The sequence below is a fragment of the Erythrolamprus reginae genome, chromosome 11, assembly GCF_031021105.1.
Source record: "Erythrolamprus reginae isolate rEryReg1 chromosome 11, rEryReg1.hap1, whole genome shotgun sequence".
In the NCBI taxonomy this organism is placed as follows: domain Eukaryota; kingdom Metazoa; phylum Chordata; class Lepidosauria; order Squamata; family Dipsadidae; genus Erythrolamprus; species Erythrolamprus reginae.
In genome coordinates this window covers 19,576,776-19,591,388 of record NC_091960.1, presented here as the reverse complement: position 1 = coordinate 19,591,388, position 14,613 = coordinate 19,576,776, and the positions used below count along the sequence as shown (strand labels likewise).

The following is a 14,613-nucleotide window of genomic DNA, read 5'->3' as shown; positions in this document are numbered from 1 at the left end:
AGTGGCTGTGGGTTTTGCCTCCCAAGGACAATCCCATCTGTCCGTCCATTACCCTGGGGGGGGGGAATTATTGACCCCCTCAGAGAGGGTCCGCAACTTGGGCGTCCTCCTCGATCCACAGCTCACATTAGAAAACCATCTCTCAGCTGTGGCAAGGGGGGCGTTTGCCCAGGTTCGCCTGGTGCACCAGTTGCGGCCCTATCTGGACCGGGACTCATTGCTCACAGTCACTTATGCCCTCATCACCTCGAGGTTCGACTACTGTAATGCTCTCTACATGGGGCTACCTTTGAAAAGTGTTCGGAAACTTCAGATCATGCAGAACGCAGCTGCGAGAGCAGTCATGGGCTTACCTATGTTTCACCATCACTCCGCAGTCTGCATTGGCTGCCGATCAATTTCCGGTCACAATTCAAAGTGTTGGTTATGACCTTTAAAGCCCTTCATGGCATTGGGCCAGAATATCTGCGAGACCGCCTCCTGCCGCACGAATCCCAGCGACCGATTAGGTCCCACAGAGTGGGCCTTCTCCGGGTCCCGTCAACTAAACAATGTCAGTTGGCGGGCCCCAGGGGAAGAGCCTTCTCTGTGGCGGCACCGGCTCTCTGGAACCAACTCCCCCCGGAGATTAGAACTGCCCCTACTCTTCCTGCCTTCCGTAAACTCCTCAAAACCCACCTTTGCCGTCAGGCATGGGGGAATTGAAACATCTCCCCCTGGGCATGTTTAATTTATACATGGTATGCTTGTGTGTGTGTCTGTTAATTAGTATATGGTTTTTTTTAAAGCTTTAAATATTTTAACTGATTGGATTATTTATGATTTGTACTGATTTGTAATGATTTATGATTATTTATGATTTGTACTTTGCTGTGAGCCGCCCCGAGTCTTCGGAGAGGGGTGACATACAAATCCAAATAATAAATAAATAAATAAATAAATAAATTAATTAATTAATTAATTAATAAATTAATAAAATCAAAATCTAGTTTGAAACTAGCTCAACTATTTAAGTGGCATTTTGATATTGATAGAGTTGCCCTATTATGAGCTCACTGTTATAGACACACAGTACAGTATTTTATTTTGAAATTCTCTGAGGCAAAACAGGGTGGGTTTTTTGTTTGTTTGTTTGTTTGTTTGTTCATTCATTTGTTTGTTTGTTTGTTCGTTCATTCGTTTGTTCGTTTATTTATTTATTTATTTATTTATTATTTCTGTGCCGCCCAGTCCCGAAGGGACTGCCGCTCAGACGCTATACTTTTCCGTCCATCCCCCCAAAAAATTAGAGGGAACACTGCTAGACAGACTAACACAGTGGGGTCACACCAACAAAATGATGTTTAACATCGACAAGAGCAAAGTCCTTCACCTAGGCAGAAAAAACCCTGGACACACATACAACCTGGGAGAAACCCCTCTTAGCAGTAGCGATTGCGAAAAAGACCTCGGAGTCTTGGTGGACAATCAACTAAACATGAGCCAACAATGTGCAGCAGCAGCTAAAAAAGCCAACACAATCCTAAGCTGCATCAACAGGGGAATACACTCCAAGACCAGGGAAGTCTTAATACCACTCTACTACGCCGTGGTCCGACCACTCCTGTAGTACTGTATTCAGTTCTGGTCACCACACTTCAAAAGAGACATTGAAACTCTTGAGAAGGTGCAAAAAAGAGCAACCAAGATGATTAAGGGATTGGAAACCAAGACTTACGAAGAGCGACTGAGGGAACTGGGCATGGATAGCCTAGAGAAAAGAAGGGCCAGAGCGGACATGATAGCAGTCTACAAGTATACGAGGGGATGTCACCGAGAGGAGGGGATCATTTTATTCTTCAGGGCACCAGAGGGCCGGACGAGGAACAACAGCTGGAAGCTGACCAAGGAGAGATTCAACATGAGATTCAACATGACGGTCAGAGCGATCAACCAATGGAACAACCTTCCAGCAGACATTGTGAACTCCAACATTTTAAAGAGAAGATTGAACTGCCATTTGACTGGTGTACTATAGGGTTCCTGCTTGGGCAGGGGATTGAACTCGATGGCCTTCATGGTCCCTTTCAACTCTAACAATAAATAAATAAAAAACTGGGGAAAACCAGCCATCTTGGAAATTGGGATAGAAGATACCCTAAGGTTCAGTTATGGGTGATCTTTAGAAGCTTATTTGTGATTCATCTTAAGAGGGCTAAACTCTGCTCTTCAGCTTTCTACCACTGCATGAACAAAGGGTGTAAAATGTTATGTCTGGTCAAGTGTCATTAAGCTTGAGTAGCTTGAAGGGGAAGGCAAGATACCACAACTGCCACCAAAAGGTCAAATTTTTTCACCATAACTGTTCCGATCTCCAGCTAAAGCCACTGGTAATTGGAATAAAGGATTGCTAAATGCATATACAGTGATCCCCCGGGTATTGCGACCCCGATCATTGCGAAATGGCTATATGGCGATTTTGCAACCCGGAAGTAAAAACACCATCTGCGCATGCGCGCCCTTTTTTTTCTATGGGCACGCATGCGTAGATGGCACCGGGCAGATCAGCTGCTGGGCGGCTTCCCTAGATCTTCCCCCTCTTGCTGGCGGGAGGGCGAGCGGCGGGCATCAGCGAGGAGTTTCCCCACCGCCCACGCAAACTCCTCGCTGCCGCCCGCCCGCCCTTCGCCCGCCCACGCCGTTCATTCTCGCCGCTTCCCAGCTGAGTCCTGAAGCGAATTCGCTTCAGGACTCAGCTGGAAACCGGCGCGAGCGAGCGCGAGCGAACGGCTTGTCCGCCGCCCACTCACGCATCGCCCGCCCACGCCGTTCATTCTCGCCGCTTCCTAGCTGAGTCCTGAAGCGAATTCGCTTCAGGACTTAGCTGGGAACCGGCGCGAGCGCGCGCGAACGAACGGCTTGTCCGCCGCCCGATCGCGCATCGCCCGCCCACGCCGTTCATTCTTGCCGCTTCCCAGCTGAGTCCTGAAGCGAATTCGCTTCAGGACTTAGCTGGGAACCGGCGCGAGCGCGCGCGAGCGAACGGCTTGTCCGCCGCCCGATCGCGCATCGCCCGCCCACGCCGTTCATTCTTGCCGCTTCCCAGCTGAGTCCTGAAGCGAAATTGCTTCAGAACTCAGCTGGGAAGCGGCAAGAATGAACGGCGTGGGCGGGCGATGCGCGAGCGGGCGGCAGACAAGCTGAGTCCCCTTCCCAGGAACCCCAATCTTCGGCTCCTCGCTAGCGCTGCGGAAGTAAAAACACCATCTGCGCATGCGCAGATGGTGTTTTTACTTCCGCAGCGCTACTTCGCGAAAACCCGATCATTGCTAGGGGTCCTGGAACGGAACCCTCGCAATGATTGGGGGATCACTGTATTTGTAAAACACCACATCATCTTTATTTTTCTTTCCCTTTGTTCCACACTGAATTATCTCGGCACGCAGCACTAATCTCTTATCTTAAATTTCGGTATGCAAGGCAACATCAAAATCATTAAAACATTCCACAAGTCATTCTAAGATTTATGGCTGGTCAGAGTTAGCCCAGAGTCATAAAAACTGCAATTAAAAGCACACCAGGCATAGCTTACATTCAGAGCTGCTTGAAAGAAACCTCCATATTTCTTTCTTTTTTTTTTAATTTTTTTATTATTTTTTCATAAAAACAAACAAATACATACAAACAATAAACATAAAGTGGGGGTATATTTCCCCCGCTTCTTTCTTAATGCAGATTGACGACTCAACTCTTCTCTTCCTCTGACACCTGGACGTGACAAATTAATTACTTAATTAATTAACCTGTTCCTCTCCTTAATATTTCTTCCCTGACACTTGCCCTCTTCGCCTCTTCAAGCATCTGAAATAAGGATTTATTCATCTAGCACAGACCTGGGCAAGATGCAGGCCGGGGGCTGGATACGGCCTGCCCGCTGTCTGTAACCAGCCTACAGAGGTCAGTCCAACCTGTGCACACACACATGCGCATGCAGGCAAAAACCAAAAGCCATGCAGCATTTCCAAAAACCGTGCAGCATTTCCAAAAGCCGTGCAGCGTTTCCAAAAGCCGCACAGTGGAATCGGATGGCCTAGCCACATGCACGCAAAAGGAAAAAGCGAAAAAGCAGCAGTTACGTCGTGCCTGTTTCTTGGCTGACGGCACTGCCTACACCAGGGCTCTCGACTCGCATTCTCCACCTTTCCCGTAAGTTGACTTAACCTTCTTTAAGAATTTGTGGCGGAGCCTCTCCCACCCCCAGTGGGCAGAAATAAGGTTGGGGAGCAGGGAGAGAATTGGAAGATTGAGAATGGAGGGAAGGAAGGGAAGGAAGGAAGGAAGGAAGGAAAGAGAAATGGAGGGAGGAAGGAAGGAGAAATGGTATTACTCTGGAAATATAAAACTATTAAATATGAATCTCTCTCTCCTTTTATGGAAAGCAAACAAGTTCCTTGATAGATAATTATATATATTATATAATATATAATTATAATTTATAATTATAATATAATTAACTCTGTTCTACCCAATAATATACAGTTTTGGGTAGAAATGAGTTAATTATATTAGTCCGGCCCTCTAAAACCATCCCAATTTCTCATGCGGCCCTATGGCAAAATTAATTTCCCACCCCTGATCTAGCATCTGCTTCTCCTACACTTGAATCTGAACCCATAGAAATGTCCTGTGGTTGGTCTCCTACTTCTTCTGCCTCTAAATCAGGTCCTAGCATCCATCCAGACAGTGTTATCTGGCCTGCCTCCCAACTATTCCACCAAGTACTGGAACTGGTCGTTGAGCCAACGAGAATTTTGGATGCCAATAATGTCTAGGCAGCATAGGGGAAGTCAAAGTCTAGGCACAGGACATAGAGGAGCAGGAACAGCAGGAGCTGGAACTGGGGGACGAAGTGGAGAGTCAAGGGAGACTGGAAGCAATAGCGAGCAATGAAAGACAGAATGGACATGCAGTGAAGGAGGCAAAATCAAATGGTATGTGACTGGATTAATGACGGTTTCCACAGGAAAAGGGCCAATGAAACGTTGATCAAGCTTGCGGTAAGGTTCAGAAGAAAGGTATTTGGTAGAAAGCCAAACTTGGTCACCAACAGTCAATGGGGGAGTGTCTTTGCGGGAACGGTCCGCAAAACGTTTCTAGTCTTCTTTGGCTTGAGTTAAGAAACATTGTAGAAGTTGATGAACAGCACGTAACTCGTTAAGAAAATCTCCAGCAAGTGGAACTGGAGAATCAGAAGGCACGAGCAGAAGCAATCGGGGATGGAACCCATAATTAGCGCAGAACGGTGTGGTCTGCGTGGAAGTATGTTCAGAGTAATTAAAGGCGAACTCAGCTACGGGAATATATTTGGCCCAATTGTTTTGTCTATCATGAACAAAACAACGGAGGTATTGCTGCAAGATGCCAATAACTTTTTTGGTGCCCCCGTCGGTTTGGGGGTGATGGGTGGACGCCAAGGAAATTTTGACTTGGAGAGTGGTCATGAGTTCTTTCCAAAACTGGGCAGTGAATTGGGGACCGTGATCGGAGACGATGGCATCGGGTAAGCCATGGAGGTGGAAGATGTGCTTGATAAATAGTTGAGCTGTGATCTTGGCCGTAGGTATTTGGCGCCAAGAGATGAAATGAGCCATCTTGGTTAACATGTCCACCTCTACAAATATAGCAGTGAATCCTTGAGAAACAGGTAAACAGGTGAGGAAGTCCATGGAAATGGTATCCAAGATTCTTTCAGGTGTAGGCAAAGGTTGCAATAATCCCAAAGGGGGTCCGGTGGCGGCCTTCGCTTGGCAAAAAGGGATGCAGGAATTAACGTAGGCACTTACATCATGGCATAGTCTGGGCTACCAAAAGGTGCGAGAGGCAAGGCGTAGGATTTTGAAGAGGCCAAAGTGGCTGGCTGCTGGATTATCGTGGCACTGGTTGAGGATGAGACCTCGGAGTGGACCTGTGGGAACATAGAGCAGGTCAATCGTAGTGGAGCAAGTCGTCAGTGATGGTCCAGGTTCTAGGTCTCGCTTTCTTTGGTTGACAAAGGGGTCCTGGCACTGTGCTTCCCGAATTTGTTCTCAAAGATCTGCTGCATCGTGGGCAACTTCAATCAACGCGAGAGGTAGAATGGCATGAAGCGGCACAGGTTCTTGGGTTTGGGTGTATTCAGGTTTGCGAGACAATGCATTGGCTTGTTTGTTGTCCCACTTGAAAATGTAGGTAATGCGGAAATCGAATCTGGCGAAGAAAAAGGACCAATGGATTTGTCTCTGGCTCAACGTCCTGGCAGTTTGCATAATTTCCAAGTTTTTGTGGGCAGCTCTGACCTGTACTTGGTGACGGGGTCCTTCCAGGTGATGTCACCAGGTCTCAAAAGCAGTCTTGATGGCCAAAAGTTCTTTTTCTCAAATGGTATAGTTACGTTCAGCAGGTTTTAATTTCCTAGAATAATAAGCACAGGGAAATAAAGGTCCGCCGTCTTGGCATTGTTGGAGAAGTACAGCCCCCACTCCAACAGGATCAGGGTATTGGAAAATAGGTTCTTGCATGAAAGCTTTTTTGATGTTGAGAAAAGCTTGTTGCTCTGTGGCGCCCCATTGAAATGGAACTCCTTTCTGGAGAAGGCGGGTGAGGTGGCAAAATTGGGAATGAAGGTTCGGTAGTAGTTGACAAATCCCCAAAATCATTGGACATCTTTGGCTCGAGCTGGAGGTTGCCAAGTTTGCAACGCGATCAAGTTTTCCAGTGTCCATGGCAATGCTTTGGGAGAAAATGACATGTCCTAAGAAGTCGATGGAAGTTTGGAAAAATTGGCATTTTTCTAAGTTGGCATAAAGGGGATGTTGTCAGATGCGCTGGAGTACTTGTCGTAAGTGGTGTAGGTGGGTTTCTTTAGAAGGAGAGTATATCAAAATGTCATCAAGGTAGACAACCATGAAGTGGTCAAAGTGCTTAAAAATATCATTCATAAAATGTTGGAATACTGTTGGCGCATTGGTAAGTCCAAAAGGCATGACGGTGAGTTCAAAATGGCCGTAGCGGGTGCCGAAGGCAGTCTTCCATTCATCGCCTTCACAAATGCGAATGAGGTTGTAAGCGCCTCGGAAGTCATTTTTGGTGAAAATGGTGTTGTACGGAGGCAGTCCATGAGTTCAGAGATCAAAGGTAGAGGGTAGCAGTTACAAATGGTAATGGAATTGAGTTTACAATATTCACAGCAGATTCTGAGGTCTCCAGTTTTCTTTTTGACAAAAAGTACTGAAGCAGAAAGTGGTGAAGATGAAGGTTGCATGAAACCTGTGGTTCTTGTCAATAAAGTCTTTTAAGGTGGCCGATTCGGGTTGAGACATTGAATAGAGGCGTCTGCTAGGAAGTTTGGCATTGGGTAAAAGATCAATGGCACAGTCATAAGGTGGGGGGGGTAATTGGTCTGCTTCTCTCTCATCGAAAACATCAGCAAACTCGGATATATCTTTGGGAGGGTGCTGGCAAGCTGGGCAGGAAGTTGAGTAGTAAACGATGGACGGATGTGGTCGACACATTGTCGACTAGGAAAGGACCACACGATGTGGGGATCATGGGTTCTGAGCCATGCTAAGCCAAGGACCATAGGAAAGTGGAGGCCTTTAGTGACATAAAATTGAATAGGTTCTTTGTGGTGTGCGATGTTTAAGGTAAGTGGTTGGGTCTGAAATTTGATTGGTCCAGACAAGAGAACATGGCCGTCAATAGTTTCAACAATCATAGGAGGTGTGACTGAGCACAATGGTATGGCATGAAAACGAGCAAAGGTCTCATCCATAAAGTTGGTGGTGGCTCCGAAATCTACTAAGGCAGTAGCAGGGTGGGTTTTGGGTGGGTTTTTAAAGTAAACCTCAGTGGCTAAGGTCAAGTGTCTTGAAGGTCTCGGTTCATCTAGCATTGAAATTCAGTTTGGTGCCTGCCCGGCAGAAGGTTTGTTTTAGGCCGGGCTCTGGTCATTTCCTGGCAAGGTAGCCTGGACCTGAAACGCAGGCCCGCTGTTAGAGACTGGAGTAGAAGTGGGAGTGACACGTCTTCTCTGAGGGCAAGTAGATAGAAGGTGTCCAGCCTCTCCACAATACATGAATAGGCCTTCCACTCAACGTCTAGCTTTCTCGGCTTCACTCAGGCGAGGTCTGGGCATACCTAGATCTATTGGTTCTTCTCGAGCGATGACAGCTGGTCGGTTTCCCGTGTCTGTTGGCATCTGGAAGGGGCATCTTGGCATGGAGTTGAAACCGTTGTTTTGATATCTTTGGCATGGAGCTGGCACTGGCTTTCGTATCTGATGACATGGTTCTGGGCAGATGACAAATTAGTCTTGATGGTCAAACAGGTCTGATAGAGTTCATTTAACGTGTTGGGAGTTGGATGGCGTGTCATCTCATTCACAAATTTGGGTTTCAGGCCATCTTGGAACTGTTCCATAAGGGCTTCCTCATTCCAATTTAGGGGTGTGACTAGTTTCCAGAAGTCAGAGATATACTCAGAGATGGTCTTGTTGCCCATGTGTAATTGGCGCAACTGAACAATAGCGTTTTGTATGCACATGGGATCTTCAGATTCTTGTTCAAACCTCTGGCGAAAAGCAGCATAATTTTGCAGGATTGGGTCCTGACGTAGTAAGAAAGGCATTGGCCACTCAAGTGCAGCACCTTTGCACAAGCTTATAATGAAAGAAACTTTCATGGCATCTCTAGCAAAATCCTCTGGAGAGGAATTGAAAATTTTTGGACATTGATGAAGAAATGAGGTGACAATCTCTTGCCCCTATAAAAACTGATGGCTTAGCTATATAAATATTTGGCCTTGGTTGAATGATGACCTGTGGTTGTACAGGGGCTGCAGGTTAATTCTGTAATGCCAAGAGCTGTGCCTGCAACGCAGCCACGGTTTGTGTTAAGGCCTGCATGTTATTTGCTAAATTGGCCATCCTGAGCTGGCTGGCTGATTTTCTTTATGATGGAGTCATCAACACTGTTCTGATCTCCAGCTAAGGCCACTGGTAATTGGAATAAAGGATTGCTAAATGCATTTATTTGTAAAACACCACATCATCTTTAATTTTCTTTCCTTTGTTCCACACTGAATCATCTCGGCACGCAGCGCTAATCTCTTATCTTAAACTTCGGTATGTAAGGCAACATCAAAATCATTAAAACGTTCCACAAGTCATTCTAAGATTTATGGCTAGTCAGAGTTAGCCCAGAGTCATAAAAACTGCAATTAAAAGCACACAAGGCATAGCTTACATTTGGAGCTGCTTGAAAAAACCTCCATATTTCTTAACTGCAGATTGACGACTCAACTCTTCCACTGATACCCGGACGTGACGAATTAATTACTTAATTAATTAACCCATTCCTCTCCTTAATATTTCTTCCCTGACACTTGCTCTCTTCACCTCTGCAAGCATCTGAAATAAGGATTTACCCATCTAGCATCTGCTTCTCCTTCACTTGAATCTGAACTCATAGAAACGTCCTGTGGTTGGTCTCCTACTTCTTCTGCCTCTAAATCAGGTCCTACCACTAATTCATAACCACGTTCTGAATCAGAATCTGAAAAATCCCCAAACTGAACAGGAGTATACACAACAATAACAAGGTCTTTCCTGATTCCACCATCTATGCAAGTAACAGAGTCTTCCATATGGAATATTAACATTTGTTTCCATTGTAACATTGTTATTATTGTTGTTGTGAGCCACCCTGAGTCTTCGAAGAGGGGCGGCATACAAATCTAATAAATAATAATAATAATAATAATTATTATTATTATTATTATATGTGATGGCCCTATTTCTTAATCTCCCGTCTGCATCCTGCGCAGCTGATCACAAACTCTGAGGATAGCAACATGGATGTGGCCTGGTATCCTAGGCCAGTGTACCTGGCACCCAAGTCTGCTAGCAGAGGATGTGGGGTCAGAGGCTGAAAGCCAACCAGGGCTGTTGCACCTCCACAGGTGCCCATGAGTGACTCAGGACTTTTCCTGAAGAAAGAGCCTCTTCTTGATGCCAGAGTATGTAGAAGTGTCAGAAGACATGAATGGCTGAGCAGGAGGAAGTCTCTGCATGAATAGATCTCTAGAACACTTGGCCATGCTTTTTGAGCATTTAAGGGTTAATCTTGTGATGAGTGAGTGCAGAAGTCAACTTTTTAATAATAATAATAATAATAATTATTATTATTATTATTATTATTATTATTATTATTTATTAGATTTGTATGCCGCCCCTCTCCGAAGACTCGGGGCGGCTCATGTGAGCAATGAATATTTGGATTTGACTCTTGGATTATTTATATGAATTACAAACTAAGAAGGTGAAATCTTGATGTCTGGGCTTCCTGCCAACTCAGAGTGAGTCATGTTAATTAGAGATTAGATCAAAGAGAACTTTTGGGGAGTTTTGGCTTTATGATCCATAATTTACCTCCTTTCCATTCCTCTGCAGCCCTCATGGAAGTGCATGAAGACTTCTTTATGTATAAAAGTGGGATTTATCAGCATACTCCTATAGCAACTGGGAAGCCAGAACAGAACCGACGACATGGTACCCATTCCGTCAAAATTACCGGGTGAGTGAGATCACTAGAAGTCAATGAGAAACCCAGAAATCCAAGGTATCCCTTTATGAATGAATACTTTGTCTAATATGAAATGTCAAAATTGTGTTTGCTTTGGCACTGTGGCTCCAGCAGTAGACAATGGTGTCAGGAAAACTACAGTTAGTTTTTGAGTTGATTTATGGTGTTTTTGCTTAAAATCAGCATTTTATTTCCAGTTTTGAGCAAAAATGCCTTGTAGTGACAATGAATTTGCTTAATGACCATAGCATTAACAATCATGGTGTTTGCTTAATGACCACAACAAAAAAAGTCATAAAATAAGATCAGACACATGGGCAGGCTCTATTACCATTGTAAGTTGAGTATTACCTGGAAATATGAAATTATGGGCCTTCTCTGAAAGTTTGTAGCAATATGTATCTCGGACTTCCAGAATCATTCTAGCCATTATTTATTGGCCCTGGAATTAATTATTTTCCTGTTTTCTAGAGAAGTAAATTTTTATCTCCTTTTTAAAGGAGGAAAACAAGAAGGGAGCCTCTTCCTCCCAGTAATTTGCCTCCTTGCAGTAAAAAGAAAAGAGCCTGTTTCAGCTTCAGCACAGCCTAATTAGTACACACACAAAATATCTGCCTCTGTCTCCCAGCAAATTGCCTCCTAGCAAACAAGAAACAGCCTTTTTCAGTTTCACTTTCAGTTTAAGCACAGCCTGATTAGCACAAGGGGAAAGCAATCTGCCTCTGCCTAACAGCAATTTGCCTAATTACAGCAAACAGAAAACAATCTGTTTTCAGTCACAGCACAACCTGATTAGATCGGCCTCCCAACGATCAGCTGTTTCAGGTTGCAAGGAATGCCATAGCCAATTTATTTATTTATTATTTATTTATTCAATTTTTATGCCGCCCTTCTCCTTAGACTCAGGGCGGCTTACAACATGTTAGCAATAGCACTTTTTAACAGAGCCAGCCTATTGCCCCCACAATCCGGGTCCTCATTTTACCCACCTCGGAAGGATGGAAGGCTGAGTCAACCTTGAGCCGGTGATGAGATTTGAACCGCTGACCTTCAGATCTACAGTCAGCTTCAGTGGCCTGCAGTACAGCACTCTACCTGCTGTGCCACCCCGGCTCCTGTTTCTGCTTCTGTGCATCCCATTTTTGGCCGGTGGGCTATAATCAGTGTATAAGACACATCCAAATTTTAGGTGGGGGAGTGCATAATATATTGTAAAACTTCTGAAACATGAAAGGTTCGTATAGGGCTCAAAGTGTGACCTCTGTGACAACAGTCGGTGTTAGTGGGGGGTCAGAGGTCGACCTCTAGGTTTCTCCCTTGTGGGGTGCCTCAGGGGTCGGTCCTCTCCCCCCTGCTATTTAATATCTACATGAAACCGCTGGGTGAGATCATCCAAGGGCATGGGGTGAGGTATCATCAATACTCCGATGATACCCAGTTGTATATCTCCACCCCATGTCCAGTCAACGAAGCAGTGGAAGTGATGTGCCGGTGCCTGGAGGCTGTTGAGGCCTGGATGGGTGTCAACAAACTCAAACTCAACCCAGACAAGACGGAGTGGCTGTGGGTTTTGCCTCCCAAGGACAATTCTATCTGTCCGTCCATTACCCTGGGGGGGGAATTATTGACCCCCTCAGAGAGGGTCCGCAACTTGGGCGTCCTCCTCGATCCACAGCTCACATTAGAGAAACACCTTTCAGCTGTGGCGAGGGGGGCGTTTGCCCAGGTTCGCCTGGTGTGCCAGTTGCGGCCCTATTTGGACCGGGAGTCATTGCTCACAGTCACTCATGCCCTCATCACCTCGAGGCTCGACTACTGTAACGCTCTTTACATGGGGCTACCTTTGAAAAGTGTTCGGAAACTTCAGATCGTGCAGAATGCAGCTGCGAGAGCAATTATGGGCGTCTCTAAGTATGCCCATATCACTCCAACACTCCGCAGTCTGCATTGGTTGCCGATCAGTTTCCGGTCACAATTCAAAGTGTTGGTTATGACCTATAAAGCCCTTCATGGCACTGGACCAGAATACCTTCGGGACCGCCTCCTGCTGCACGAATCCCAGCGACCGGTTAGGTCCCACAGAGTCGGCCTTCTCCGGGTCCCGTCAACCAAACAATGCTGTCTGGCGGGACCCAGGGGAAGAGCCTTTTCTGTGGGGGCCACGACCCTCTGGAACCAGCTCCCCCCTGAGATTAGGATTGCCCCCACCCTCCCTGCCTTTCGTAAACTCCTTAAGACCCACCTCTGCCGTCAGGCATGGGGGAACTAAACATCTCCCCCTTGCCCATGTTGTTTTGCCATTGATTGATTGACTGTGTGTCTGTTTTTATATACATTGGGATTGTTTTATGAATTTATTAATTTTAAACTGTAATTAGATTGGTGGGCATTGGATTTGTTATTATGTACTGTTTATTGTTGTTGTGAGCCGCCCCGAGTTTGCGGAGAGGGGCGGCATATAAATCCAATAAATCTAATCTAATCTAACAACAACAACTCGAAAACAAACATCCACTCCAACTCCAAAGGTATCTCCAATATCATTTCCTTTACAACAAAGAACAATAACAACAATCTTAGCCAAGGAAAAAGAAAAAGAAAAGATGCTAGCAGAATCAAACCTCCAGACTATTCAAGATACCCTAGCGGTTATTCAAGACTTTATGCAGAAGACACAAACACAAATTCAAATGGATACAAATAAAGAAGAAGTGAAAAAATACTTTGAAGAAATGAAAGAAGAGATGAAAAATGAAACGAGTACCCTGAAAACTGAGCTCAAGAAGGAGATTGGTGAACTTAAAACTGAAATTGGTGAAGTCAAAGGGAGCATGAATGAGTTGGATGGAAACATGAAAGTAATACAACAGAACCTACAAGAAAATGAAAAAAGAATAAAATCAATGGAAGATAAAGCCCATGATATAGGACAAAAGGTGGAAGAATATGAAGAACATAATTACGCAACCAACAGAAGCTTCGACGAAGCAATAGCTAACCTTGAACTTCAATCCGCATCACATGGCTTGAGATTTCAAAATATTGAAGAAGAGAAGGATGAAGATCTATCCGCAAAGATGGCAGAGATAATAGGAGAAATTTTACAAGCGGACCCACAAGAACTTATAAGGGAGATAGATGAAATTTATAGAGTTCAAACTGGCTATGTAAGGCAACATAACTTACCAAGAGAAGTCCACATCAAGTTTTCAAGAAGAGTAATTAAAGATGACATCTTAAAACAGGAGAGAAATCAGACTTGGAAACACAAAGGAAAAGATATTATAATTCTGAAACAAGTCCCAAAGAGGGTAAGAGAAAGCAGAAGAGAGTATTATTTTCTTACAAGTGTTTTAATCAAAAAGAACATAATTTTTCGATGGTTAGTACCAGAAGGGCTTTCTCTGACCTGGCAAGCAATAAAAATCAAGATAGAGAGTGTGGATGAGGCAAGAGCATTTTTCGCACAAAGTGGATTGAGTAAGACTGACCAACTACAGATAGAACCTAAAGAAAAAGAAGAAGAAAGGGGGACCACCAGTAAAGAGAGGGGAGAAATGCAAGATGTTAAAAAGAAGCAATCACAAACTCAACAAGAATTGGTGTTAGACAGTAGATTGTGTGAACCGAAAGAAATAAAAAAATACTACAAATAGAAATGTCCCACGACTTGAAAATCTTTTTAGTCAACGTTAATGGCCTGAACAACCCCAGGAAAAGAAATCAAATATTGTCTAAACTTAAGAAACAAAAAGCACAAATAAATATTTTACAGGAAGTCCATATTAAAAAATCAAAGAGGAGTTTACTTAATAATTCAAAATTGGGGAAACTTTATACTAGTTTAGCAAATTAAAAAAAAGAGGCATTGCAATGTACATTGACGAAACAATTGAATCGAAACAAATATACAGTGACAGCGAAGGCAGAATTTTAATGGTACAATTAGATCTAGAAATGGAACCTCTCATAATTATTTCAATATATGCACCAACCAAAAACAATTTTATAAAGA

At 44.5% G+C, this 14,613-nt stretch overlaps 1 protein-coding gene across 1 annotated transcript in view; it reads left to right on the top strand.

The window, feature by feature from the left end:
• Positions 1 to 14,613, top strand: part of LOC139174261 (tubulointerstitial nephritis antigen-like) — a 199,327-nt gene that overhangs the window by 144,299 nt on the left and 40,415 nt on the right. The window contains exon 10 of the mRNA XM_070764525.1: positions 10,466 to 10,589. Within this exon, the coding sequence (XP_070620626.1) occupies positions 10,466 to 10,589 (124 nt within the window). The remainder of the gene's footprint in view (positions 1 to 10,465; positions 10,590 to 14,613) is intronic.